Consider the following 27,489-nt stretch of genomic DNA (forward strand, 5'->3'; position numbering starts at 1 on the left):
CTGGCAGTTCTTTGAGATTCAAACAAGCAACTAAGCTCAGCACTTGAAGAGATCCTACAAGCTTCCCCATATTCTCAAGAATCTTGCGAAGTTGATGGCAATTTGTTATAGATAGTGTTTTCAGTGAAGTGAAATTGCAAATACCAAGAGGAAATTCCTCAATATCCTCACAGTAGTCAATATTAATCTCTTCAAGTTTAAACAGCTTTCAGCACACTTCAATGTCCAATCGTCCCTTATCAGTGCTGCAGAGACTCAGTGAGAGCTTCCTGAGATTTTCTAAATATTGAAAATAATCTAGATCAAGGACAATCAATTTTTCAAGCCGAAGGCTCTTCAGTTGAACTAATGAACTAAAGGTTGACATGCCGTCAATTTTAGCCCTACAAGATTTCTGGTTGATTATGATAAGAATTTTCAACCGAGACATTTCCTACACAAATGGTGGAAGGAAATATTCATTTCCATGAAATATCAATACAAGAGCACGGGCCTCCGAAAACTCCAACTTAGGCCATTTATTCTCTTTCATTGGACCTGCAAAAGTATTCAAAACCTTTTAAAGAAGGAATATATATATTTTGATGGGCCTCACTCATTTGCTTGAAGCTTGATACTTGTGAATATCAATAAACCAATTTAAAGCAATCAACCTGTGCGAATGGCAATAATCTCAGCGGCTTTTATATCTCCATGTGAGGGATCTTCCCAGCAAGAGAATGGAGATAATCTCAACCTTTTGCATATCTTGTCATTTTGGTTGTTGTCCGCAGATTCCGCACAATAAATAGCCAAACGCTGCAACATATCATGTTGAACTGAATATATCTCACAATTGCTGGGAAAGCAAGAGTTAAGATGCATTCAATCTTCAGTGAGACATCTTTTTCAAGTTCTCAAAATGAAGTAGCAACATCTCAATGATTACAAATTTTGAGTTGAAGTAAAACGATTACATGTCCAAACTCCATTTAGATCATGCTGGAAGAAATGGGAGACTTACTCTTTCGGCTTGATGATCACTATCTATATCTTTCTGCTACATATTTCAATGCAATTTCAACAAAAGAATCTAAAAGAAGACACTCACCTTGAATTAAGAGTTAGCTGTACCAAATTCAAGAGCCCTCTTTTTTCGAGATCAACAAGAATCATCAACGCATGCTCTAGGCTTAAGTTGTGAACATGAATCCAAATATCAAACAAAGCATCAACAGGGATTTTTTTAACTTCAAGAAACAATATCAGGTCCAAAAAGCATTTTTTTGTATCATTGTCCAGATCTTCTATGCTCAGTGCTAGGCGCTTGAGAACATCCTCTTCATAAGATCTAATATTGATTCGTCTTCCTTGTGAAAGCTGCCTTTTGGCGTATTCCCAATATGCATTTTCACTGTATTTATGTAAATAACATCCAATCACCTCCAATACATGTGGTAATCCTAGACATTCTTTTGCTACCTGTTAGTACAGACTAGTTAGCCCCAATATAATCTCAATGAAGGAGGTGGATAGAGTGGATCAAAGACAAACACGAAGACATCAAGTTGTGCTACAGCACTTCATACTCATTAACATATCTAAAATCTATTACAAATCCATAGAATGCTACAGCATTCCATCCACTCATGATCCACCATGAGAAACCCAAAATGGGCTCTACTGATCCACCATGATTAGATAAACATCTGATACTCAAATCTTTACATAATGCCTCTATTTATAGAGGTCTGAGAACTCTCTAGAATATCAAACACATTATTGCATGACATATAATATTAATATATATCAATTAATATATGCAACTACTGGTAGTTGAAGACTAATTCTTAAATGACCTTGGGCAGCTGTATGCGGTTGTTTTTCTGCTTTTAATGTGGACGGTGCTGAGTGTGGGTTGGACGGTGGACGGTTAACCAACCATAAGGCTGCCGACAGTTGATAGAAATTAATCCCTCCAACACTCCCTCTTAATTTCTGTCACTAATGCTACTACATTTATATTATTTTCCCTCATCATAATCACTTTGGGTTTTACCGCTTATCCCTAACCAATGCAATTCTGAAGTGGTTTCAAGCTCACCACAAACTTCTCAAACATTACACAAATGGTTTCAAGATCACCATAAACTTTGCATTCAAATGGTTTACAAACCAAGCATTCATTGGTTCTACTGACCATGAATCATCACTATAGGGAAACTATCATCACTCTAAGCCTTTCTCTTTTGTATCTACATCAAACTAATTATTGAGTCCATATAAAAAGAAATCCATCTATCGAGATACATGGGTACCCAGCCGCTGTACTCACCAGTTCTATAGGAATCCTTTTCACATACATAATTCATCAATATGTAAAACATAAAACCTTTAGGGTGTCGGGCACAACCGATAATGCACCCCAGACATTCACATAGCCCATTAACAATCATTACAAATTCAATCTTCAACACTTGATTGAGGGAATATCTATACAACCAAATTTTGTTACATGACCACTATCAAGAACATCGTATCTTTTATAATTAGAAAGACAAATTTTCACTTCCAATCCCAACACTTTTATTCAATCAGCACACACAGAGACCTTTGCATCATGACAACCAACTCACCACAATTACAACCTACTTTCACTTACTGTAGCCACAACTAACTTCAATAACTATTCTATAAAATCAAACATGCATACTTAAACACAAACATAATAAAAATTTCCATGATCAATATCTTTTATGTCATGTGTATGCATTCTTTGGCACTCCCGCTTGCAGAAAGATGCTCCACATGCTTCTAATCTATGAATGATAGCGTCACACAGCACTAACTCAAACACACTTCAACTTTGGCTTTCTTCTTTTCATAGCTTCTTTGTTTCTCATAGCAATCTCTTGAATTTTTCTTCTCTTTATTCTTGCAGAAGATAACTTCAAATGCCATTTCCTGTTGGGCTACATTGCCACAACACTCTTCACCAATTTTAAACTTCTTGAACTCTCGACGATCTCTAGGATCATATTCCATTAGCTCTGATACCACTTGAAGGAGGTGGATAGAGTGGATCAAAGACAAACACAAAGACATCAAGTTGTGCTACAACACTTCATACTCATTAACATATCTGAAATCTATTACAAATCCATAGAATGCTACAACATTCCATCCACTCATGATCCACCATGAGAAATCCAAAATGGGCTCTACTGATCCACCATGATCAGATAAACATCTGATACTCAAATCTTTACATAATGCCTCTATTTATAGAGGTCTAAGAACTCTCTAGAATATCAAACACATGTATTGCATGACATATAATATTGATATATATCAATTAATATATGCAACTACTGGTAGTTGAAGACTGATTCTGAAATGACCTTGGGCGACTGTATGCGGTTGTTTGTCTGCTTTTAATGTGGACGGTGCTTAGTGTGGGTTGGACGGTGGACGGTTAACCAACCATAAGGATGCCGACAGTTGATAGAAATTAATCCCTCCAACACTCAAAGGGTGGCCTTCTGATCTACACATATTGAACTAAACAAACCATGCTTCTTAAATTGCAAACATGGAATGGATAGCAGATCTACACAATATCAGCTAGCAAAATATAATGTCATATTAAGGAAAATTTAGCAGACTTCAGGTTCACTAAAATCAACAAATGAGATGTAGATAGACATAGGTATACCTCTTTGACTAGTTGCTTGTTGAACCATCCATATGGAATGTTTTCTTTTCCAAAGGCCCAATAACAAAAGAGGGATAGAGCATCTTCCTCTCCAAGCGAAGACAGATTGAGGGGAAGGAGAAGAGAATCCAGAAACCACATTAAGGCATGAATCATTTTTAGGCACTGTGAGGAGGAGAGGATGGAAGAGGACTATCTAGCCTTGTCAACAGGAGATGGTTCACACAATGAAGAGCTCATTAATAGCAGACGAGACACAGTTAACAAATACCAATGGAAAACCATTTTGTTAGCGTATCGGGGGTGATTAGGGCAGCCACTTATTTATCAATGACTCCTAGAGTGAAGTGGAAATGGCGGGATATGAAAGCTGAGAGGAAACTTCTTGCAGTGTTGATTCCACGCTGAATTGTACTCATTTAGCGAGCAAGCAAACAAATTGAACGCGAGATGTTGGAAGCAGAGTGGAAATTTCTCGCACATTCCACGATGAATTGTCTGCATTTAGGGAGCGAGCAAGAAAATTTTCCACATATGGGGCCCTTCTTCCCACCTTTACCTCTCTTCAGTTTACTGTCTAGAAAAACCCGAAGTCTTTCAAGAAAATTAGAAAAATAAAAGTTTTCAAAATAGTACAAGAGAGGGCGATTCAGTCAACCATTTTTGTAATTATTAATTAATTAAAAATTAAAAGCTAGAATAGAATCATAATTATAATAATAAATATGACATTTTGAGAACCACAATGGTTTAGTGGGTATAATTATAAACCAATTTAATCCAATGAATTTTTTTTTTTGACAAATGGAAAAGAAAAGAGCCTACTAATAACTTAATAAGGTCGACTGCCACGGCATTCATTTAACCTTTTGTATACCTTAGTCCTTAAAGTTAAATTCTATTAGTAGAAAATCTTTGTAAATCTTTCCCACATATGTAGGATTATAGTTTATAATTTTTCTTGAACACTGAAGAAAAAGTGAATCATTTGAAGTGAATGGTAAAGGGAATGTAATTGACAGTGATGGGACATATAATTAATTCCAACTCACATTGCAAGTGTGAAGTGGAGGTGGTGGTGAGGATAGTGGACACTTCTCACCATTATGGAAATTAAAATTAGATCGATGTTTCATTTCAGGCATTCAACCCGAAATAAGACTTCCACCATTGATATGTAATCATCAAACGATATATTATTGTTCGGTACAACTCCACTGTGTTGTATTTATTACTAATTTCCATTTTGTAGTTGTTATGTAATACATTTTAATATGTACTTTTTTCCAAACAAGGAGGGCCTTTCGAGATAAAGTCTAGTAGGCAAAACATACCTTGATCAAACATCATCCAGTAAGGCATAAAATAGTCTAGATTTATATTAATTTGAAAAATATGAGTACAATCAAGCTAGAAAATTGAAATAGTTGCATAACCTTATAAATTATATTCTATGAACATTTAACAAAGTACAATAACTTATAACTGTATGTATTATATGTTGTATATCCTATAAATACAAGTCCCAAAGGGTCTTGGTACCCCTTCTTATAGAAAATGAAGGGGTGCGTACAAGCATCAGTACCTTCAAATGGGGAAACATCACCTCATAATTTACATATTATTTGCATTCAAGAGGGAAAAAATTGCTTCCTAAGTTATGTATTTCACTAAAAAAAAGGAATTAATCACACTGATTTTATGAAATTCTTCTACATTGGAAAAAAATAGTCAATTAAAACAAAGTTTTTGTACATTGAAAATTTTGCCAAGTGAAAATATTTTTTTTCCTCTTGAAAAATGATGGATTTGCCAACATTTTATAATTTTTTTGGGTAGGGGGTTTCTTAAAGTTATCCTTGGATGAAACCCATAACTCTTTATTGTTGCAATAATAAAGTTCACCTGTTAGGGCTACAATTTGATCATATCTAATGATCTACCCTGTTAGAGGTATGCTCTATTAAAATATTTTAAGACTATTAGGTCATACCTTAATTGAAGGATTTAATGCTTACAATAAAGTAAGGACTCTGTTAGAAGAATTAAATAGGACTACTAAAACCACTTTGTTAAGAAATTTTCCCTGACTCAGTCTATTAAAATTGATTTAGTACATGATCCTTTGGTTTTCTCTACAAGATATTTATGGATCTCCTCTCTTCAATATCTCTATTTGACCTTCTTATTTGATATACTCTGTTTCATCCTTCACTGCTTTGGTTGCTTTGTCTGATCTCTTATCTGACTTAGCTTTCCTTACTCTGGTCTAAGTTTTTTCACTCCTCCACTTCTCCATTCATCACACATAATGCTTTTATGGTTAGAACCCCCCCTTAAATAGATAGTTGTAAAAAGTTGTAGATCATAATCAACGATCCATATTTCATCTTTTTGTCATTTAATCCTTCTAATTTTTTGATTGGTCAATATGCTTATCTTGGGATTAATGTCTTCATCCAAAATGTGTAATTTTCTTCTTAACTATCTCTACAATCATTCAATATCATGTAGAAGTCAGCTAAAATGATTTACATAAGTGTTTGCATCATTACAAACTCATATGTCAAACTTGGTTTACTCGGGTCTTGAATGTTCTAACGCTCAATCATAACTAACATTCATGTTGGCACTCAGCTTCTATATGCTCGACATATACTAATTCAATTGACATTAATTAACTTTCCAAATTCTCAATATCTACTCTTCTACTTGGCATCCTGACACTTTCTCTACTGGGGTACTTGACAACCTTTGACTTGGTCAGCATGTGAAGAAATATAAACAAGTCCTTTGTAGCTTGACCTTCTCTAGATGGCTCAGCCATAGTGATCACTGACCAACACTACCATGGAAATGACTAAGTGTTAGACACTAATAGGAAACTTGGGCTTAAAGATCAACACGATGTGCATCCATGCTTGAGACCCATTTTTGTCCCCCTCTCAAGCCCTATTCAAGGATTGATTTAAGGAGTTATTTAAGGTTTAGTCAACTTGTGGGATAAAGTTCACTTTGAACCCTTTATAAGCCCATCCATTCGCTCCATTTTGCATCATGCATTCATGACATCATCCCACACACACTAGCACTCAAGCACTCAAGCCTTCAAGTCTTTAGTTCTTAGTTTTTGTAATTATTTGAGTTTATTTTCTTACTTCTATTTGTGTTGATTTTGCTAATTAATTTAATTTTTTGATTTCAAAATTAATTTAGTTTCTTTCTTAGATTGTTTTAATTCTAATTTTTAATTTTTATAATTATTTTTTTCTCTTATCTTTATTTGTGCTATTTTGTTCATTTTATTTTTCTATTAATGTTTTGAAACATTTTTTTTACATAGAGGTTTTTTAAATGGTTATTTTATTCATATAAAAAAATAAATAATTAAATAACATATTTAATCTATTTAAAATATATTTTAGAAGTAAATTTTTTACTTAAATTGAAAATTATAAATTACTTATAATTTTTATGTTAATAGATCTCATGGGGTTAATCCTCTTAGATTCAACAAGAAAAGAATTTGTGGAAGGTCCCAGAGGAAGGTTGGATCAAAGTCAATTTGGAAAGGACTTCCAAAGGAAACCTGGGACCCTCTGCGATTGGTGTAGTTGTTAGGGATGAGACTGGCAATACTAGCAATAGCGATAAAAAGGATAGTAGAAAAACCAATAATCAGGCTGAGTGTCTAGTTGTAGTAGAAGTAGTATTGTTGGGCATGAGAATTGGGGTCGAACAATCCATTTGGAAGGTGAATCGCAACTAGTGTTGAATGACATCGCCCAAGGTGAAATGGAAACTTGGTAATTCGATAAATATGGCATGTTGATACAAAGTTCGTTGGATAAATTTGATGAATTATATTAATCACGTGTAATAAGGGAAGCCAACGAGGTGGCATACACATTGTCAAAGTTGGGAGCTAATGTGAAAATTTGTATTTTAGAGGAGGATTTTTGCAACCTAGACCTGTACAAACTGATGCCACCATTGCATCAAAATCTCTAAAAGTAGACATTCCTTATGCAAATGGAGGTAGACGAGATCGTAGATGACTAAGTACCCATAGTTTTGGCATGTGTGGTAGATTTGCAAGATTGGGTAATAATGGTAGTTAATATTAGGAGTTGTTCCTTGTCATAAACTTTCAAATACTCACCTTCCAAATTTTATTTTTATCTATAAATTTGAGGCATGGAAGAGAGGTGTAGTGGCAAGATGGAGGCAAACTTTTCCTTGGCTACAGATGGGAAAATCCTATGCTTCAAGGGGTTGATTTCAACCATGTGGCTCAAGAATGTGTTCATGTTCGATGGAGAATTTTTCTAGGAGGCGCTAAAGTTATTTTTTTAGTGAAGAATATCTACAAAAAGATTAATGTCCAAGGTCAAATTTGGAGATTTCATCTCTGTTTTTGGCCTTATCACTTACGTTGGTTGATTTGAAACTAGAGGTGATGTATTTGGTGAGAGAATCTGTAGAGTCGAAGTGGGGTGGCGAAATTGAAGATATTTTCATAATGGCGGAGTTGAGGGTTATTATCCGCATGGAGAATCAACCTTGGTGGATGATTGGTGGTGCCCCAAGTGAGTTGCAACCCTTACCAGTGTGGTCGGCTAGCACTCTTGTTGAAGTACATCTCCCATTTTCTTGAAAAGGGTGGTGCAAGGTGCTGGAGTTCTTGCATGCTATTAAGTTGATTCAGGTTTTCATTAGGTACTGAATGGTGAGGAAGTGCAAAGTGACAACCTAGAAGTCAAATGCACTTATGGGTGAGGATAGGAAGTTGAGAATCTGAAGGCAAATTTTGGTAAGATAGAGTAAGAGGAGCTTTGAGCAGGATGGTGTTTTTTGTGTTGGGGCCAGGCTTAATCGACTCATATGAACATGGGCCTAGAAACTCTTAGCCAATAGCCTAGGGCCACTGTTATGCATTAGGCTCAGGCTATTGGCTAAGAGTGGGCTGAGCCTACTCTTAGCTAGTATTAGTCAATGGTTCCAGTGTGTCAGATAAGCCCCTTGTTTTGGGGGTGGTTTTTTGTCTATGGATTCAAATGCCTCTAGTTAGCACGGAGTTGGGCCAGGTGTTGATCTGGTGATGGGTTCCCTAGCTAAGTTTATAGATGTCCCTGGAACAAGCATTGATGTGTCTTTGCTTCTTCTCGTATGAAAGATTTTGGTGGGAGGTAGGCTTATTGCAAGGCTGGTGTTGTTAGGGCAAGCATTGGGTTTCTAAATTTTACCAAAAAAGATGTAGGGAAATGGTTTTAATAAGTTTAGGTTGAGTAGAATTTGGTTTGGTTTTGGAAGTCTAGGTGTATGGATCATATTTATGTAAATTATGTGGTCATTTTGCTATGCTGTATGTAAAGGGTTGGGTCGCAATTTTTGTTGGGAAGGTTTTTTTTTCACTGGGTTGGCATGGATATGTCCATGACATATGGAAGGGTCTTCTTGCCTCTAATGGCATATCTTGATATATAATTTCTTTTTTAGTATTAATATAAAGACTTTATTAATGATTAAAAAAATTAATTACAATTTAATTTATTCACATTAAATTATATCTAAAAAATAATTGTAATATAAAAAACATACTAGTTTATCATTGTAAGCACAAAATAATGATATAATAATTTTTAATGATACTATATTCTTCATGTACTAACAATTTTAATTAATTGATAAGGAATTCCCTATGTGGGCACTACCCACTGGATTTGTCTCGCGTTGGATATAAACAATTTTTTTGACCTCTTTCACACTGCCGACAAAAGCAAAGGTTTTTTTTTCGACTTGTTTAACTCTCCCTACAGATGTTCGAGTTGCTAAAGTTGGGTTTCGCACCAGAAATGCGATTTCCTGGTTGTTGGGAAAGGTTTTTCGATTTATCTTATCCAACTGATAGTGGTTTTTTGTTTTCAAGGATTTTGAACGTTCCACAGGTTGAACCTCATGCATGGTCGATCTTCATTAAAATGAGAAGTTGCTTGAGGAGATTGTAGTGATTTGTATCAGCAATAGTTTTTACATGAAGGAGAAATATTGCCATGAAGAAGAAGTTCGTCACATGATTTCTCACGGCATAGGCTTTGCTTCTCTGATATTTTTTTAATTCCCTTTAATGTTTAGATTAATCATGCATACATTAAAATTGTTTATTATACATGAGGTAAATGAGATTAATATTTTGAATATAATATTCCACCTCATTTGTTGCGTGGGATTTAATTTCGATTGTCGCCAACCCATCCGAGAATCCCTGGATTCAGCTACAAATGCATCATTTGTCTTTCAACATTCCTCCCTGCTTTTGAGTCACTTGCTTTCGACCAAGTTAACTGGATTCTTATTATAATAAGAAGGTGTTCCCAGGAGAAGCAGCAGGAGTATTCTTCTCACACAATATGAGGCTAAGGGTCCGTTTGGTTCTTGGAAGATGACAGGGATTGGTTTTTCTAAATCTGGATTTGAAATTTTTTGTGTTTGCTTCAAAATTGGCAAAATGGAATTAACAAACCGGACTTCCAATTTTGCCTCAAAACCAAGTTTTCCAACTTCCTACTAGCAAGTAGGAATTGAAAATCAAAACCTGGTTATGTCTTTTAAGGAGTGTGAAAACAATAGATTGGACTACTTTTTGAAATTTGTCTTCAACTCTAAGCTTACTCATAAAAATGTGCCTTCACATGCATCTTCCAAGTGAAACAAACTATTTAAGTAAAATCCCAAAAATTAGAATGAAGATTTGCAAAACCTTGATTTGTCTAATCCAAGATTCGTAGAAATTCCAGTTTTTTAAATTCCAAGAACCAAACAGACCTTAAGCATAAAGCCACAGAATACAATTCGCCTTAAAACAACATAATAACTATGCAATTATTTCGCAAGCTAAGTAAAACACAACAGAATATCATTTGCGAGCATTCCAAAACAAAGTACACTATTCTGACAAACCAAAAGAAAGCAATTTGAAGCCTCTGTTATTAATAAATTTAGAATGACTTGACTTCAAAGATAAAATCAAAGAGATAATCTAGTGAGGGAGAAGGTAATTGTAATATTCACAACAATGCGGGTGTTTAAAAAATAAATACAGAATGAACGTGCCTTTCAATAGAGCGAAGTAATCAAATAATTGATGTTGCTTGTGTCGAGATTGTGAGAACTACACTGGGGCAAAATGGAATCCAGTCTTGAAGTCGGTAAGGCTTTTCTCGCCATCTGTGTTATTTAGCATTTTCTCTTGATGCGGACATCAATTAAAGATTATAAAGAGAGGTTCTTATATTTTCTTTGAATCAACTGTTCCACATTTAGGTCTCTATGCCTGTCAATCACTATCCAGGCAAAACACGCGATGGATAGGATCGTTTCTGTGGTCATGCCGATGATGTACAACATTATCCTCCGTTAGATGGAAAAATCAGCTTCTTCAAATAGAAAAACGCCTTGGGCATAATAACCTTAAGCCCGTTACTGCATCCTGGTGAAGTTTGTGCACATCTAAGCTGAAAGGTATCATGGACAGTCAAGATCCCATTGACGTTTCACAATGGTTGGCCAAAAACCAAGAAGATTCATACATCTTAAAAGTGAGTAGCGATAAAGGGCTTGCTAGCATTTTCATGGTGCCAATTACTCTCAAGAAAACGATGCCATCTTTATTCCTCAGGCGATATTGTTAGGGCCCTATCACTTCCTTAAACCACACCTTGCTGAAATGGAGTTTGAGAAATCTCAAGTCATTGCACGGACGGTTATCAGCAAGCTTCTCGAAGATTTCTTTGACCCACTTTAAAAAGTTCGAAATGGCGGGAGTCTTTCAGATCTTAAGGATGACAATTTCTTTGCAACTGCAGTCCCTCGTTGCAGGGACTTCTATGGGGATGCTCATTTATTCAAAAATCTGAATGATGAGGCTTTCGCTACGATGCTGTTTAGGGATGCTTCCTTCCTCCTCCTTTTCCTCTCCCACCATGGACCAAAACAAAATCTCAGATAAGTATAGCAACCCATTCCATGATCTAAATTCAGGTAAAGGTCTGTAGTTTGCTGTGATGACAAATGTCTTCAAATTGGAGAATCAAATCCCTCTGCTTGCCTTAGAGTCGCTCTATGATTTTATTTGTGGTCCACTAAATCAGTCTAATTTCAAGAACTTTGTTGAAGGCATATGCTCTAGATACTCCCCCTTGTGGATTGAACACAAACATAAAGAGCCACTAGATGTAGATAGCTGTCGACATCTCCTGCATTCCATCCATGCGAGGCTCTATAGGAAGTGTCATCATGAGGGCTCTGACCAACGCCCAACTCAAAATGGCTGGTCTCCTCTTGCACGACTTAGAAACAGAAATCACAAGGAGCGACAATCGGAAGAGGTCAGGCTTCGCAACCAACGAAAGATTGGTATTCCGTCTGCTTCAGACTTGAGCAAAATTGGAGTAAAATTCAGCCGTTTCGATGGAGGCATTGATCTGATATGGTTTGACACCACTCATTCTACTTTATATCTTCCCGTGCTAAAGATTGGTATTATGACTGAGACGATCGTTAGAAACTTGATAGCATTTGAGGTATGCTCACCAGAGATTAAAGAAAATGCTGTTACTACTTTTATTCGGCTGTTGAAGCAGCTAATCCACGACACCAATGACGTGGAGTTGCTGAGGAAAAATGAAATCTTTTCAACCTTGGGCATGGACAATGAGGAGATTATGGAGGTTGTGAAAAGATTGAGCAGATCAACATGGAATCCAATCTATGAACCTGTCAACAATGCCAGGAAAGGCCTCTATAACTGCTATATGAGAAATTTGGGTTTTGATCACAGCTTCGTTCACAGGGTCAATGGCGCTTCTTATGACTGCGGTGCAAGTTTTTTGTCTGTTCTACACCTGTAGTATATAATAGTAGTTTTCAGGGGTATGCAATAAGTGTTTTTTTAATAAAACTATTAGTGCATTTCTACGGTCATGTCTACTTACTGTAGGCCTTTTGAGTCTTACACCCGTTGTATTAGATTGTTGTGCGTGCAGCACTAGTCCCTATCTGGGGTGGGGTTAGCACTAGTCCACTAGTCCCTGAATGATATTATACTCTAGTTTCTTTGTTTATGCTACATCTTTTAGTGGTTTCTATGAAATTTTCTTTGTGAAGGAAAATGATCTTCGTAATGTGATTAAATTTTAGAACAAAGCACCCTCCTCCAGATGGATGATTTGCAAATTTTGGTAATGGTTTTAGTGGTTTCCTTGGTGCTCTTCTTGATTGTTATTTGATATCATACTAGACATGCTCTATCCTACACTGTAAAATGGTTTCACACCTTTGAAAATCTTTTATTGCGTAATAAACTATTATCATAATAGAAAAATAGATGTTTGAATTACTATTTAAAATACAATTTGCTTTCACTTTTTAAAAACCATGTGCTTCATCTTCTGCTTCCACATTTTCCAAGCATTCTGTTCGAATAATTTTAGGGTAATTCCTGTGTGTTTTAAAGGTAACAGTGCAGTTTGACCACTGTTTCACCTCTATTTCATGGACTCTTTTTGCACGCAAAGCTTCCATGTCCAGCTCCACTTCAAACTGGAGTCTTATAATAAGGAACAATAAGCATCATTTTCATAGGAATCGTTCATTTCATTTCATCAAAAAATATATTATTATTATTTCTAGGTTTTTCTTTTCGTTCCTCATTTCTCTAGCATAGAGAACGAGTTATTACCAGTGTAAAATTCGTAATATTCGTGTTGGGGTACAACGGGATGTTTTGGACAAGTTTTTGGCATGGCAATAGCGGGTCTCAATTTTGGAGGTGATGGTGACAAGGTCATTGATCATTTAACATGGTAACATATTACATATCTATTAGTAACATTCAAAAATTAAAATTAAAATAGATATTCAAGTACTTATCCTAGTTGCACCATGGTTGTAGAATGGCAGAGGTGGGGGTAGTCCAATGCTCCAAGTATCTGGTGTGGTGATGTCTCGGGATGGGTACTTTGAGGTTTAGGGTGGAGTCCACATGTTTCACTGGTTATTACATTAAGCAATAAGATGTTATTGAAACACCTCTTTCACAAGGTATCAATCATCTCATTTAAGGTTTGTTTTTGTTCAATTTTTTTCCATTATCATTATGGTTTTTTAGACATTCAAAAATTTTAAATAATGTTTATTCAATTTTGATTTTTTCACGGCCAATATTTTTATTAAAATTTAATTCTTTCATGCACATTTAATGAACTTTTTAATTAAAATATTCTTTTAACTTACAATGGGTTACCCTAGCAGTCACTTTGGGCCCTCACCTCCATTGTAAGCCACTTCTCGACATGACATTATAAATAACTTAATCTAAGCTCAATAAAATCAAAAGATCACAAAAGACCACATACCATACATCAGTTCTTAAACAAGCAACTGACAAGTACTAAAAAAACACTGATCATAATCACAGATTCCACCAATACGATCATCCTAATGGGACTGATCCCAAAATCAAGTATACAGAAACCAATCCATGTCATAACATGACATCACCAAGAACAAATCATACAAACACCTCAATCCTGTAAAACCGACTAGAAAGTAATCCAAATACAACTGATCGAAGACTCAAAGGTTATATTAGATAAGTCACACCATTCACCTCAGTTTCACACAAGAACATTGGAAAGCAACAATCAATGCATCAAAACATCTCATAGAGCATACCAGACACATTATTGTGGTTGAGTATAAAAGATCGAGATCAAAACATCATCATTACATCACAAAATAGAACTCTCGAGCCTCTGGTAAACATCTTGACTTGCCAAATCTGAGTCAAACCCGAAAACCCAAACACCAGTAAATAACACGTTACATAAAGTGCATACAAAAGTGAATTTCATAATTCATTAGGTTTTGAAAACCCTAAAGTTTAATATTTACTAAAAGTTTTTAGATTAAATCACAAACAATTCTATAATAGAAATCAATTTTGTCAAACAAGAGTTTCAACCCAAAGCACTTCTGAAAATAGAAACACAATAGACATGAAGAAGACATGAATTTGAAAAATGAGCAACTACTACACAAACCCACATTATCCTACATGGATATGATGCTAAAACAATGAACGCACAAACACACAAGAATCTTCCTTTTCCTTCGAAAACCCTATTTTCAAAAATTGGCTCCTCCAAACCTGTGTATCTAGAAATGAGCTCTAATTTCTTTAATAAAGAGTTTTCCCCCAAATCAAGGCTTTGATCATGAAATCATGTGAAAAGCCTTTGTCTTTAATTACTATATTTTAATTTTCATGCACACACTTTATGCAATTTAATTAAAATAAACTTTATTAAATTAAAGTTTTCTCTCCCTTATCAAATCATGCGACGATTTTTTATATAATATTTATTAATTTAACTAATAATATTATTTAGATTTTATTAAAAATAAAACTCCTAAATTTATTATTATCAAATTAAATAAATATAAATAAACCTAAATTAGAACTTTAATCAAATCTTTTAAATTTAATTCTTTCATGCACATTTAATGAACTTTTTAATTAAAATATTCTTTTATATTTTCTTTTCCTCCACTTATTAATTAGAGTAAGCACTATTTAAAGCATAGTTTATTTTTTAAATTAATAAGAATAATTAGCGCTCATTATTTAAATTTAACTCTAATTTAATATTTATTAATTAAATAATCATAATAAATTAATATTTAATATTTAATCTTTTAATTCTATTTTATCCAACTTCTTAAATTAGACTTTTAAACTAAATATTTTAAACTGAAGTACATATTTAATTAATTTCTAATTAATTTAAAAACATCATATTCTAATCTTTCTTTAACCAATTTTCTAAATTTAGACTTTTTATTTAAATCATAAATTTAATTAGCTTATAATTAATCAAATATTCACATATTCTAATATTTCTTTTTAATCAAATAATATTTATTACTCAACTAATAATATTATTTAGAGTTTATTATTAAAATAAAACTCTTAAATAATAATTATTAAATTGAATAAATATAAATATGCTAAAATTAAAACTTTAATTTAATATTTTAAATTTAATTATATTATTTAATTATTTTTTCAATTAATTAAATATTCAATTTTCTATATACAATTTTCATGCGACAACCTTAAGCAATTTAAATTAAAATATATTTATTAAATTAATTTTTTTATCACTTTAATTAACCATGAGACATTTTTAATATCATATTTATGAATTTAACTAATAATATTATTTAGATTTTATTAATAAAACTCCTAAATAAATTATTATTGAATTAAATAATTATAAATATCCCAAAATTAGAACTATAACTTTATCTTTAAATTTTATTCTTTTATTTAAGTAATTCACGAGACATTTTTAATAATATATTTATTAAGTTAATTAATAACATTATTTAGAGTTTATTATTAAAATAAAACTCCTAAATAATTATCATTAAATTAAATAAATATAAATACATCAAAAATAAAACTTTAATAAAATATTTAAATTTAATTTTTTTATTTAATTAACCCACGAGACACTTTTAATAATATATTTATTAACTTAATTATTAATATTATTTAGAGTTTATTATTAAAATAAAACTCTTAAATAATTATCATTAAATTAAATAAATATAAATACGTCAAAATAGAACTTTAATAAAATCTTTAAATTTAATTCTTTTATTTAATTAATTTCTCAATTAATTAAATATAATTGAATACCAAATTTATTTATAATTTTTTTATTAAATTAAATCATTAAATTATATTTTAATTTGATTTAATTATAATAGAAAATCACCACATACCCATAAAACAAAAAATGACAACTCAACTGAAGGCAAAGAACACTTGAATCAAACACCAAGGTCAAAATCACGAATTCACGTCACTTGACAAATTCGTATGGGTCAACTAACTTGAATATTTGTCCTATTTTCTAGGATAATTAGCTTAGGGTTTAGGATTTGGACTCAAGAGTTATATCCCCACTTATACCATTGAAATACTATGATAAGGTGCGCTCATCTTGGCAATTCAAGGAAGTTGATACCCGGTACCTATAATCTGCATAAAATCCACACATGTACAAACACAATATTCTAAACTAAACAACCAATGGCTGGAAGTGGTTCATCGTGCCGATCTCGACTAGCAGGTGACTATGACTCCCTTCCTCAACCACATCAGAAACATCAAACATAAAGAAAACATACACGCACACCATACACATGCAACTATGGGATAAGTATCCCTAGAAACTGCATAAAAATCATTTGTCTAACTAATATCATTCAATAACTAAAATAATTGGCACTAAGTACCTCAATATATATAGATAGATAGATAGATAGATAGATAGATAGATAGATAGATAAATAGATATCAATTGAATATGAAATACAACTAATCAATTTCGGTAATCTAACACCGCTAATCATTTTGATTATGATAATAATTTTCAACCGAGACATTTCCTGCACAAATGGTGGAAGGAAATATTCATTTCCATCAAATATCAATACAAGAGCACGGGCCTCCGAAAACTCCAACTTAGGCCATTTGTTCTCTTTCATTGGACCTGCAAAAGTATTCAAAACCTTTTAAACAAAGAATATATATATTTTGATGGGCCTCACTCATTTTCTTGAAGCCTAATACTTGTGAATATCAATAAACCAATTTAAAGCAATCAACCTGTGCGAATGGCAATAATCTTAGCGGGTTTTATATCTCCATGTGAGGGATCTTCCCAGGAAGATAATGGAGATAATCTCAACCTTTTGCATATCTTGTCATTTTGGTTGTTGTCCACAGATTCCGCACAATAAATAGCCAAATGCTGCAACATATCATGTTGAACTGAATATATCTCACAATTGTTGGGAAAGCAAGAGTTAAGATGCATTCAATCTTCAGTGAGACATCTTTTTCAAGTTCTCAAAATGAAGTAGCAACATCTCAATAATTACAAATGTTGAGTTGAAGTAAAACGATTACATGTCCAAACTCCATTTAGATCATGCTGGAAGAAATGGGAGATTTACTCATTCGGCTTGATGATCACGATCTATATCTTTCTGCTACATATTTCAATGCAATTTCAACAAAAGAATCTAAAAGAAGACACTCACCTTGAATTATGAGTTAGCTGTACCGAATTCAAGAGCCCTCTTTTTTCAAGATCAACAAGAATCATTGACACATGCTCTAGGCTTAAGTTGTGAAGATGAATCCAAATATCAAGAAAAACATCAACAGGGATTTTTTTAACTTCAGGAAGCAATATCAGGTCCGAGAAGCATTTTTTTGTATCATTGTCCAGATCTTCTATGCTCAGTGCTAGGCACTTGAGAACATCCTCTTCATAAGATCTAATATTGATTTATCTTCCTTGTGAAAGCTATTGAAATAAATTAATTATGTCAGGATTGGTCGGCACAGACCAAAGAACTCTCCAAAATACGCATGCAAAATGTGCAGCCGCCTACCACCATCCATAGCCACCTATAGTCATTCCTGTTGACTACACATTAATATATGCAAATCCAGAAACATCTGTACATTTATTATTTGGCTATAAATATAATGAGTTGGCCCTATGATCAGCAGAGCCCATTTTCTGGTTTTCTCCATGGCTTCTCTTCTCTATGACTTTCTCTCTTGTTTAGTTTCTTTTTTGTCTTGTGCTGTAATTTTCAATATGGTATCAGAGCCATCACTAAGGAATAGTGAGTAAGAGTTTGAACATTGGAGCATCAATGTATGATATGCTGTTGTGCCTGATTGTTTTGGATTCATTTGCAAGCTATTTGAATCATTGGCAAAGCTTGTTGTAGATGATATGAAAATGCTGCTGAAGAGTACCTAGCTTGGAGGAGATTGAAGGCCTGCTATTAAACTGAGAGAAGCCGTGAGAAGAAGGAAGCCTTGCATTTGAAGTGTTCTGCAATAAGGGAGTTGAAGGTGTACTTGGTGAGTACGTATGATATGCTAAAATCACTATTCCAGTGTGGAGAAGAGACGTAAAAAGTGTTAAAAGTTTGGAGTTGTGCATTGCTACCGATATTTGTTAAAGTTTTGCTGACCACAGTAACAACTCTATTGATCTGTATTGGTGAAGGCAACTGCATATTGTTATCTATGTGATGTGCGTAGAATGAGGATTTTATTGCTTTGTTAAATGTTTGGGCAAATGCAAAGCATTGTGTAAAGCTTTCAATTAGAGATGCAGTTTGTGGAGCACCTCTGTCCAAGCCCAAGTGCTAGAGTGTACGTACACAATTCTTGTGAGAGAAGAAGAATTCAAAAGAGTGCAATGTGGAGTGGAGAGATCAAAGTTGAAGGTGAAAGCTTAGTTTGCTGCTATTAAACAGGTTTTATTATATATTTGTGTTTGAAGTATGTGTGTTTGATGTTATACATTAGCTATTGAAGTTAGTTGTTGTTGCAGTAAGTGAAAATAGGTTGGATTGGTGGTGAGTTTGTTATCATGGTGCAATGAGGTCTGTTTTTGCTAATTTGAAGTAAAGTGTTGGAATTTGTAGTGAGAATTTGCTTGTCTAATTGTGAAGGATATGATGTTCTTGATAGTGGTCATGTAATAGAAGTTGATTGCATTGATATCCCCCAACCAAGTGATGAAAATTGAATTAGTAATGATTGTTAATGGGCTATGTGAATGTATAGGGTGCATTATCGATTGTGCCCGACACCCCAAATATTTTTGGTTTGACATATTGATGAACCATGTATGTGAAAATGATTCCTATAGAACTGGCAAGTACAGCGGCTGGGTACCCATGTATCTCGGTAGATGAATTTCCTTTTATATGGACTCAATAATTAGTTTGATGCAGGTACAAAAGAGAAAGGCCCAGAGTGATGATAGTTTCCCCATAGTTATGATTTGTGGTCATTAAAACCAGTGAGTGCTTGGTTTGTGGTAATCCAACACCACTTGAGTGTTTGAAGTTTGTGGTGATCTTAAAACCACTTGTGTGATGTTTGAGAAGTTTTTGGTGAACTTAAAACCACTTTGATATTGCATCGGTTATGGGTAATCCGTACAAAACCTAGAGTGATTATGATGAGAGAAACAAGAAGAGTGAAAGCATTTGATAATTGATTGTAAATGGGTACCTAACAAGGCTTAAGGCCAGGACCCATCGTTTCTAGATTATGAGGGGATACTTGAAACCTTTTGATAATTAATTTAGGGAGGATGTTGAAATAAATTAATTATGTCGGGATTGGTCGGCACAAACCAAAGAACTCTCCAAAATACGCATGCAAAATGCGCAGCCGCCTACCACCGTCCATAGCCACCTACAGTCATTCCTGTTGACTACACATTAATATATGCAAATCCAGAAACATCTGTACATTTATTATTTGGCTATAAATATAATGAGTTGGGCCTGTGATCAGTAGAGCCCATTTTCTGGGTTTCTCCATGGCTTCTCTTCTCTATGACTTTCTCTCTTGTTTAGTTTCTTTTTTGTCTTGTGCTGTAATTTTCAATAAATCCTGCCTTTTGGCATATTCCCAATATGCATTTTCACTGTATTTATGTAAATAATGTCCAATCACCTCCAATACAAGTGGTAATCCTAGACATTCTTTTGCTACCTATTAGTACAGACTAGTTAGCCGCAATATAATCTCAAAGAGTGGCCTTCAGATCTACACATATTGAACTAAACGAAGCATGCTTCTTAAATTGCAAACACGAAATGGATAGCAGATCTACACAATATCAGCTAGCAAAATATAATGTCGTATTATGGAAAATTTAGTAGACTTCGGGTTCACTAAAATCAACAAATGAGACGTAGATAGACATAGGTATACCTCTTTGACTGGTTGCTTGTTGAACCATCCATCTGGAATGCTTTCTTGTCCAAAGGCCCAATAACAAAAGAGGGATAGAGAATCTTCCTATCCAAGAGAAGAAATATAATGAGTGCTATAAAGGTGTATGGAATTGACACTGTCCCTGACTGTAACAACAATCTTGCATCCTTCTGCTTCAAACAACAATTCTTCGAGATTAACATTTGGCCCCACATCATCTAATATGACTAGAATATTTTCTCGCTTAAGCTTGAGTATTTCTTGAAGAGCCTCATGAATGCTCTCACTCTGAGAATCAGGCAACGGTTGATCCCCAGTAATCATTTTCCATATGCTCTCAAGAATCGTCTTGTTATCTGGTAGCTGTGAAACTGTTTGAAAAATTATCTTGTCTCCAAAACGTTCTGAGAAGAAGAATGTAGAACGTAAGGTCAGGGAAATCAGAAAAGAACGCAAGGGTCATTTCCAATAGATAGACAAGTATAAGTAAGGTCTCATTAGTAATTAATTAACAAACATAAATAAGTTTATTTGCTAAATTGCTAATTCATTGAGTCTGTATCATATTTGTGTTGTTTTTCTTCTCCTACTAAGGGTAGTTTTTTCTGCGATGTGGTGGCCAATAAATTGCAAGGGTTGAGCACATATGCAGATTTCGTAATCACCGCAGCAATATATGAATTCTTTCAACTCTCCCATTACTACTGTTGTTAGAATGCATTGGGAAGTAAGTTACGATCAAGATATTGAAATTTGACTTCTTTATTAAGAGGTTGACGGGCAATTCTAATCATGATTCGGTGATGTTACCAATATACACAAGTGTGAACACAAAGAGCATACTACAGTAAGTGAGATCAGGTCTTATGTTCTAGTCTCCCTAGAAGTTTAACCTAGGATTGTAGCCAGGCTAAAAATCCCCATGCAACTTTGCCAACTAGACTAGAAGCTCTAAACACACCACCTCCTCATTGCAAACATTTTCTAACTTGTCATTTTGATATCAGAGGACAAGCCCACTTCCCAGTGAAAATAAAAGCTATCCTAAGCATAAGTATTCCGCATATTGGCCACTTGACCTGATAGTAAGGTCTTGATAGATCAGGGGCTCGAATGGATGGATCAAAGATGAGAGGGGGAGGACATATATCTTCACAGGAGTGACCAAACAAGATAGCTTAAGAGGAAGAGGAGAGCAGAGCAGAAAAGAGTACAGATTAAGGGGAAGAAGAGAGGACTACACCAAGTAAAGCAAGATGATGAATAAATGCTCTTCATATTCGTAAAAGAGGAGAAGAGGGGGTTATTGAAGGGAAGAGACGAGATATGAATGGCCGTTAAGATCTTTAAGAAGAAGGAGAGGAAGAGGATATATTGAGAAGATGGGGGAGAAGATTGCATTAACATAATCAAGTTGAGGATTCAATTGCCTTTAAGCAGCTCAATAAAGACATAAGAGAAAGAGGGGAAGGGAAGAGGATTTCACATGAAAGGTGGAGGCATGAATGGTGTTCAGAAACTTCGAGGAGGCAAAGATAGATCGAGGGAAAGGAAAAGAGAATCCAGAAACCACATTAAGGCATGAATCATTTTTTGGCACTGTGAGGAGGAGAGGATGGAAGAGGGCTATCTAGCCTTGTCAACAGGAGATGGTTCACACAATGAAGAGCTCATCAATAGTAGACGAGACATAGTTAACAAATACCAATGGAAAAGGATTCCCCTACTTGACTAACTGAGGAAGATTTCCATGCTAGAGCAGCTCCCTAACTTAAGCATGAGATTACATACTTAAAAAAGGAGGTCGAAACATAACCTATAGAGATTGCCACAAACCAGAGGTAAATTGTCTCGTCACACCACGGTTAAGGTTGCGGGTATGATTGATGTTTTGAATATAGGCTTATCTGAGTGCAATGGAACACATACAGTTCCTTCATCCGATTGCTAAAGTGATGCACATTTTACCTAGCAGCGAAATAGGTTGCCCAGAACTTGGGCAAATATAGGCCAGCATTAAAATAGTCTCCTCTTCTCATATCTAATTCCTATCAAAGCCCAGACAATACAAAAACAAGTATTTAACAAAATTCCTTGATTCAGCACGAATTTTTGTGTGGGTGTGTGTAAATGGTTAACTTATGGTTTCAGCATCCCTCCCGAGATCAACTCCCAAAAAATGCATTTTACGAGATTACTTGATTCAAAGAGTAAATATATGGTCTACTTACATTGGACATCAGAATCCCTACAGAGAGCAGCAACCAAGGTTATTTTGCCACTGCCCGCAATTCCCCTACTTGATTCTCCAAACCCACGCTATGTTTTTGTAGTTTTGGAATGTATGAGTCTGCAAATGAAGATGAGGGTTGCAAGCATAATAACCCCTCGCTCACCCATTGTCCCAATTTTGGACAGCCTGAGAGAAGGGTATCCCCACCCGCATCAACAGGCCTAGAGAGAAGCACTCTAACAACCTCTCTAGCAGCTCCTTGAACAAGCACGAGAACATAGGCGAAAACCATTTTGTTAGCGTATCGGGGGTAATTAGGGCAGCCAATTATTTATCAATGACTCCTAGAGTGAAGTGGAAATGGCGGGATCTGAAAGCTGAGAGGAAACTTCTTGCAGTGTTGATTCCACGTTGAATTGTACTCATTTAGCGGGCAACCAAACAAATTGAACGCGGGATGTTGGAAGCAGAGTGGAAATTTCTTGCACATTTTTTCCACGATGAATTGTCTGCATTTAGGGAGCGAGCAAGCAAATTTTCCACATATGGGGCCCTTCTTCTCGCCTTTACCTCTCTTCAGTTTACTATCTAGGAAAACCCGAAGTCTTTCAAGAAAATTAGAAAAATAAAAGTTTTCAAAATAGTACAAGAGAGGGAGAGTCAGTCAACCATTTTTGTAATTATTAATTAATTAAAAATTAAAAGCTAGAATAGAATCATAATTATGGTAATAAATATGACATTTTGAGCACCACAATGGTTTAGTGGGTAATATTATAAATCAATTTAATCCAATGAAATTTTTTTTTGACAAATGACAAAGAAAAGAGCCTACTAATAACTTAATAAGTTCGATTGCCATGGCATTCATTTAACCTTTTGTATACCTTGATCCTTAAAGTTAAATTCTATTAGTAGAAAATCTTTGGAAATCTTTCCCACATATGTAGGATTATAGTTTATAATTTTTCTTGAACACCGAAGAAAAAGTGAATCATTTGAAGTGAATGGTAAAGGGAATGTAATTGACAGTGATGGGACATATAATTAATGCCAACTCACATTACAAGTGTGAAGTGGAGGTGGTGGTGAGGATAGTGGACACTTCTCACCATTATGGAAATTAAAATTAGATCGATGTTTAATTTCAGGCATTCGACCCAAACTAAGACTTCCACCATTGATATGTAATCATCAAATGATATATTATTGTTTGGTACAATTCCATTGTGTTGTATTTATTACCCATTTCCATTTTGTAGTTGTTACGTAATACATTTTAATATGTATTTTTTTCCAAACAAGGAGGGCCTTTCGAGATAAAGGTCTAGTAGGCAAAAAATACCTTGATCAAACATCATCTAGTAAGGCATAAAATAGTTTTGATTTATATTAATTTGAAAAATATGAGTACAATCAAGCTAGAAAATTGAAATAGTTGCATAACCTTATAAATTATATTCTATGAACATTTAACAAAGTATAATAACTTATAACTATACGTATTATATGTTGTATATCCTATAAATACAAGTCTCAAAGGGTCCTGGTACCCCTTCTTATAGAAAATGAAGGGGTGCATACAAGCTTCAGTATGTTTGGTAACTAATAACTAATTTGCAGAATTTTCCCAAAAATTTTACAAAATGATTTGGGAAACAAGCAATTAATGAAGTACCCACCGCATAGCTTGAAACATTACCAATAAATTGTCAAGGTGTTCTATGTTTGTAGCATGTGGATTGAGCCTCTTTTGTCATCACAAATCATGAATTTCCTAGTCCAACACCTCCCTTTCTACCTCCTGCTCTAGTTCATGTTGGTCACTGATATACCTAGGATAATTTATCTAGAGATTCCGTATAATGTTCATCATGGTACTAATAATATCATACTAATCTTCTTTAGACCCAACCTACCCTAGGTGCACTATAGGGTCTAGTGCCTGTCCTTTTGGATGCTCATGAATATGAAGTCTTGGGATGCTCATCAAATTTCCCAACCGCAGTTGTTAATCTAGAGAAAACCTTGTGCTTGGAGTACATGTTCTCATTTTTGTCAGCAACTTGGTTTTATAAAGCATGCATTTAATGCCAAAAGGAAATTAATTGTTATGTTTCACATTCTTTGAAAAAAAGTTGTTCAACATTCACCAATGTGTTACATTTGTTTGCATTAATAGCCACCAAATTGCCTCATTAATTATGTACCCCTTCCAACTAAGGGGAAAAATTGCCTCATTAATTATGTATTTTTTTCCATCAAATGGGGAAACATCACCTCATAATTTATATATTATTTCCATTCAAGAGGGAAAAAATTGCTTCCTAAGTTATGTATTTCACTAAAAAAAATGAATTAATCACACTGATTTTATGAAATTCTTCCACATTGGAAAAAAATAGTCAATTAAAACAAAGTTTTTGTACATTGAAAATTTTGCCAAGTGAAAATATTTTTTTTCCTCTTGAAAAATGATGGATTTGCCAACATTTTATAATTTTTTTGGGTAGGGGGTTTCTTAAAGTTATCCTTGGATGAAACCCATAACTCTTTATTGTTGCAATAATAAAAGTTCACCTGTTAGGGCTACAATTTGATCATATCTAATGATCTACCTTGTTAGAGGTATGCTCTATTAAAATCTTTTAAGACTATTAGGTCATACCTTAATTGAAGGATTTAATACTTACAATAAAGTAAGGACTCTGTTAGAAGAATTAAATAGGACTACTAAAACCACTTTGTTAAGAAATTTTCCCTGACTTAGTCTATTAAAATTGATTTAGTACTTGATCCTTTGGTTTTCTCTACAAGATATTTATGGATCTCCTCTCTTCAATATGTCTATTTGACCTCCTTATCTAATATACTCTGTTTCATCCTTCACTGCTTTGGTTGCTTTGTCTGATCTCTTATCTGACTTAGCTTTCCTTACTCTGGTCTAAGTTTTTTCACTCCTCCGCTTCTCCATTCATCACACTTAATGATTTTACGATTAGAACCCCTCCTTAAATAGATAATTGTAGAAAGTTTTAGATCATAATCAACAATCCATATTTCATCTTTTTGTCATTTAATCCTTCTAATTTTTTGATTGGCTAACATGCTTATCTTGGGATTAATGTCTTCATCCAAAATGTGTAATTTTCTCCTTAACTATCTCTACATTCAATCAATATCATGTAGAAGTCAGCTAAAATAATTTACATAAGTGTTTGCATCATTACAAACTCATATGTCAAACCTGGTTTACTCAGCACTTGAATGTTCTAACGCTTAATCATAACTAACATTCATGTTGGCACTTAGCTTCTATATGCTTGACATATACTAATTCAATCGACATTAATTAACTTTCCAAATTCTCAATATATACTCTTCTACTTGGCATCCTGACACTTTCTCTACTGGGGTACTTGACAACCTTTGACTTGTTTGGCATGTGAAGAAATATAAACAAGTCCTTTGTAGCTTGACCTTCTCTAGATGGCTCAGCCATAGTGATGACTGACCAACACTACCATGGAAATGACTAAGTGTTAGAAACTAATAGGAAACTTGGGCTTAGAGATCAACACGATGTGCATCCATGCTTGACACCCATTTTTGTCCCCCTCTAAAGCCCTGTTCAAGGATTGATTTAAGGAGTTATTTAAGGTTTAGTCAACTTGTGGGATAAAGTTCACTTTGAACCCTTTATAAGCCCACCCATTTGCTCCATTTTGCATCATGCATTCATGACATCATCCCACACACACTAGCGCTCAAGCACTCAAGCCTTCAAGTCATTTGTTCTTAGTTTTTGTAATTATTTGAGTTTATTTTCTTACTTCTATTCGTGTTGATTTTGCTAATTAATGTATTTTTTTGATTTCAAAATTAATTTAGTTTCTTTCTTAGATTGTTTTAATTCTAATTGTTAAACTAGTTTAATTTTTAAATTTTATAATTATTTTTTTCTCTTATCTTTATTTGTGCTATTTTGTTCATTTTATTTTTCTATTAATTTTTGGAAACAATTTTTTTACATAGAGGTTTTTTAAATGGTCATTTTATTCATATAAAAAAATAAATAATTAAATAACATATTTAATCTATTTAAAATATATTTTAGAAGTAAATTTTTTACTTAAATTGAAAATTATAAATTACTTATAATTTTCGTGTTAATAGATCTCGTGGGGTTAATCCTCTTAGATTCAACAAGAAAAGAATTTGTGGAAGGTCCCAGAGGAAGGTTGGATCAAAGTCAATTTGGAAAGGACTTCCAAAGGAAACCTGGGACCCTCTGGGATTGGTGTAGTTGTTAGGGATGAGACTGGCAATACTAGCAATAGCGATAAAAAGGATAGTAGAAAAACCAATAGTCAGGCTGAGTGTCTAGTTGTAGTAGAAGCAGTATTGTTGGGCATGAGAATTGGGGTCAAAGAATCCATTTGGAAGGTGAATCGCAACTAGTGTTGAATGACATCGCCCAAGGTGAAATGGAAACTTGGTAATTAGATAAACATGACATGTTGATACAAAGTTCGTTGGACAAATTTGATGAATTATATTAATCACGTGTAATAAGGGAAGCCAACGAGGTGACATACACATTGTCAAAGTTGGGAGCTAATTTGAAAATTTTTATTTGAGAGGAGGATTTTTGCAACCTAG

The 27,489-nt window shown here is 34.2% G+C and overlaps 1 protein-coding gene across 1 annotated transcript; it reads left to right on the top strand.

Moving 5' to 3' along the window:
• The first annotated feature begins 11,757 nt into the window (after positions 1-11,757).
• Positions 11,758-12,603, top strand: LOC149555833 (uncharacterized). Its single transcript, XM_089829558.1, has one exon. The coding sequence runs from the start codon at positions 11,758-11,760 to the stop codon at positions 12,601-12,603; it is 846 nt and encodes a 281-aa protein (XP_089685684.1).
• Positions 12,604-27,489: the final 14,886 nt, after the last annotated feature.

The sequence above is a fragment of the Cupressus sempervirens genome, chromosome 5 (genome assembly GCF_028749045.1).
Source record: "Cupressus sempervirens isolate cs-2001-9-10 chromosome 5, ASM2874904v1, whole genome shotgun sequence".
NCBI lineage: Eukaryota > Viridiplantae > Streptophyta > Pinopsida > Cupressales > Cupressaceae > Cupressus > Cupressus sempervirens.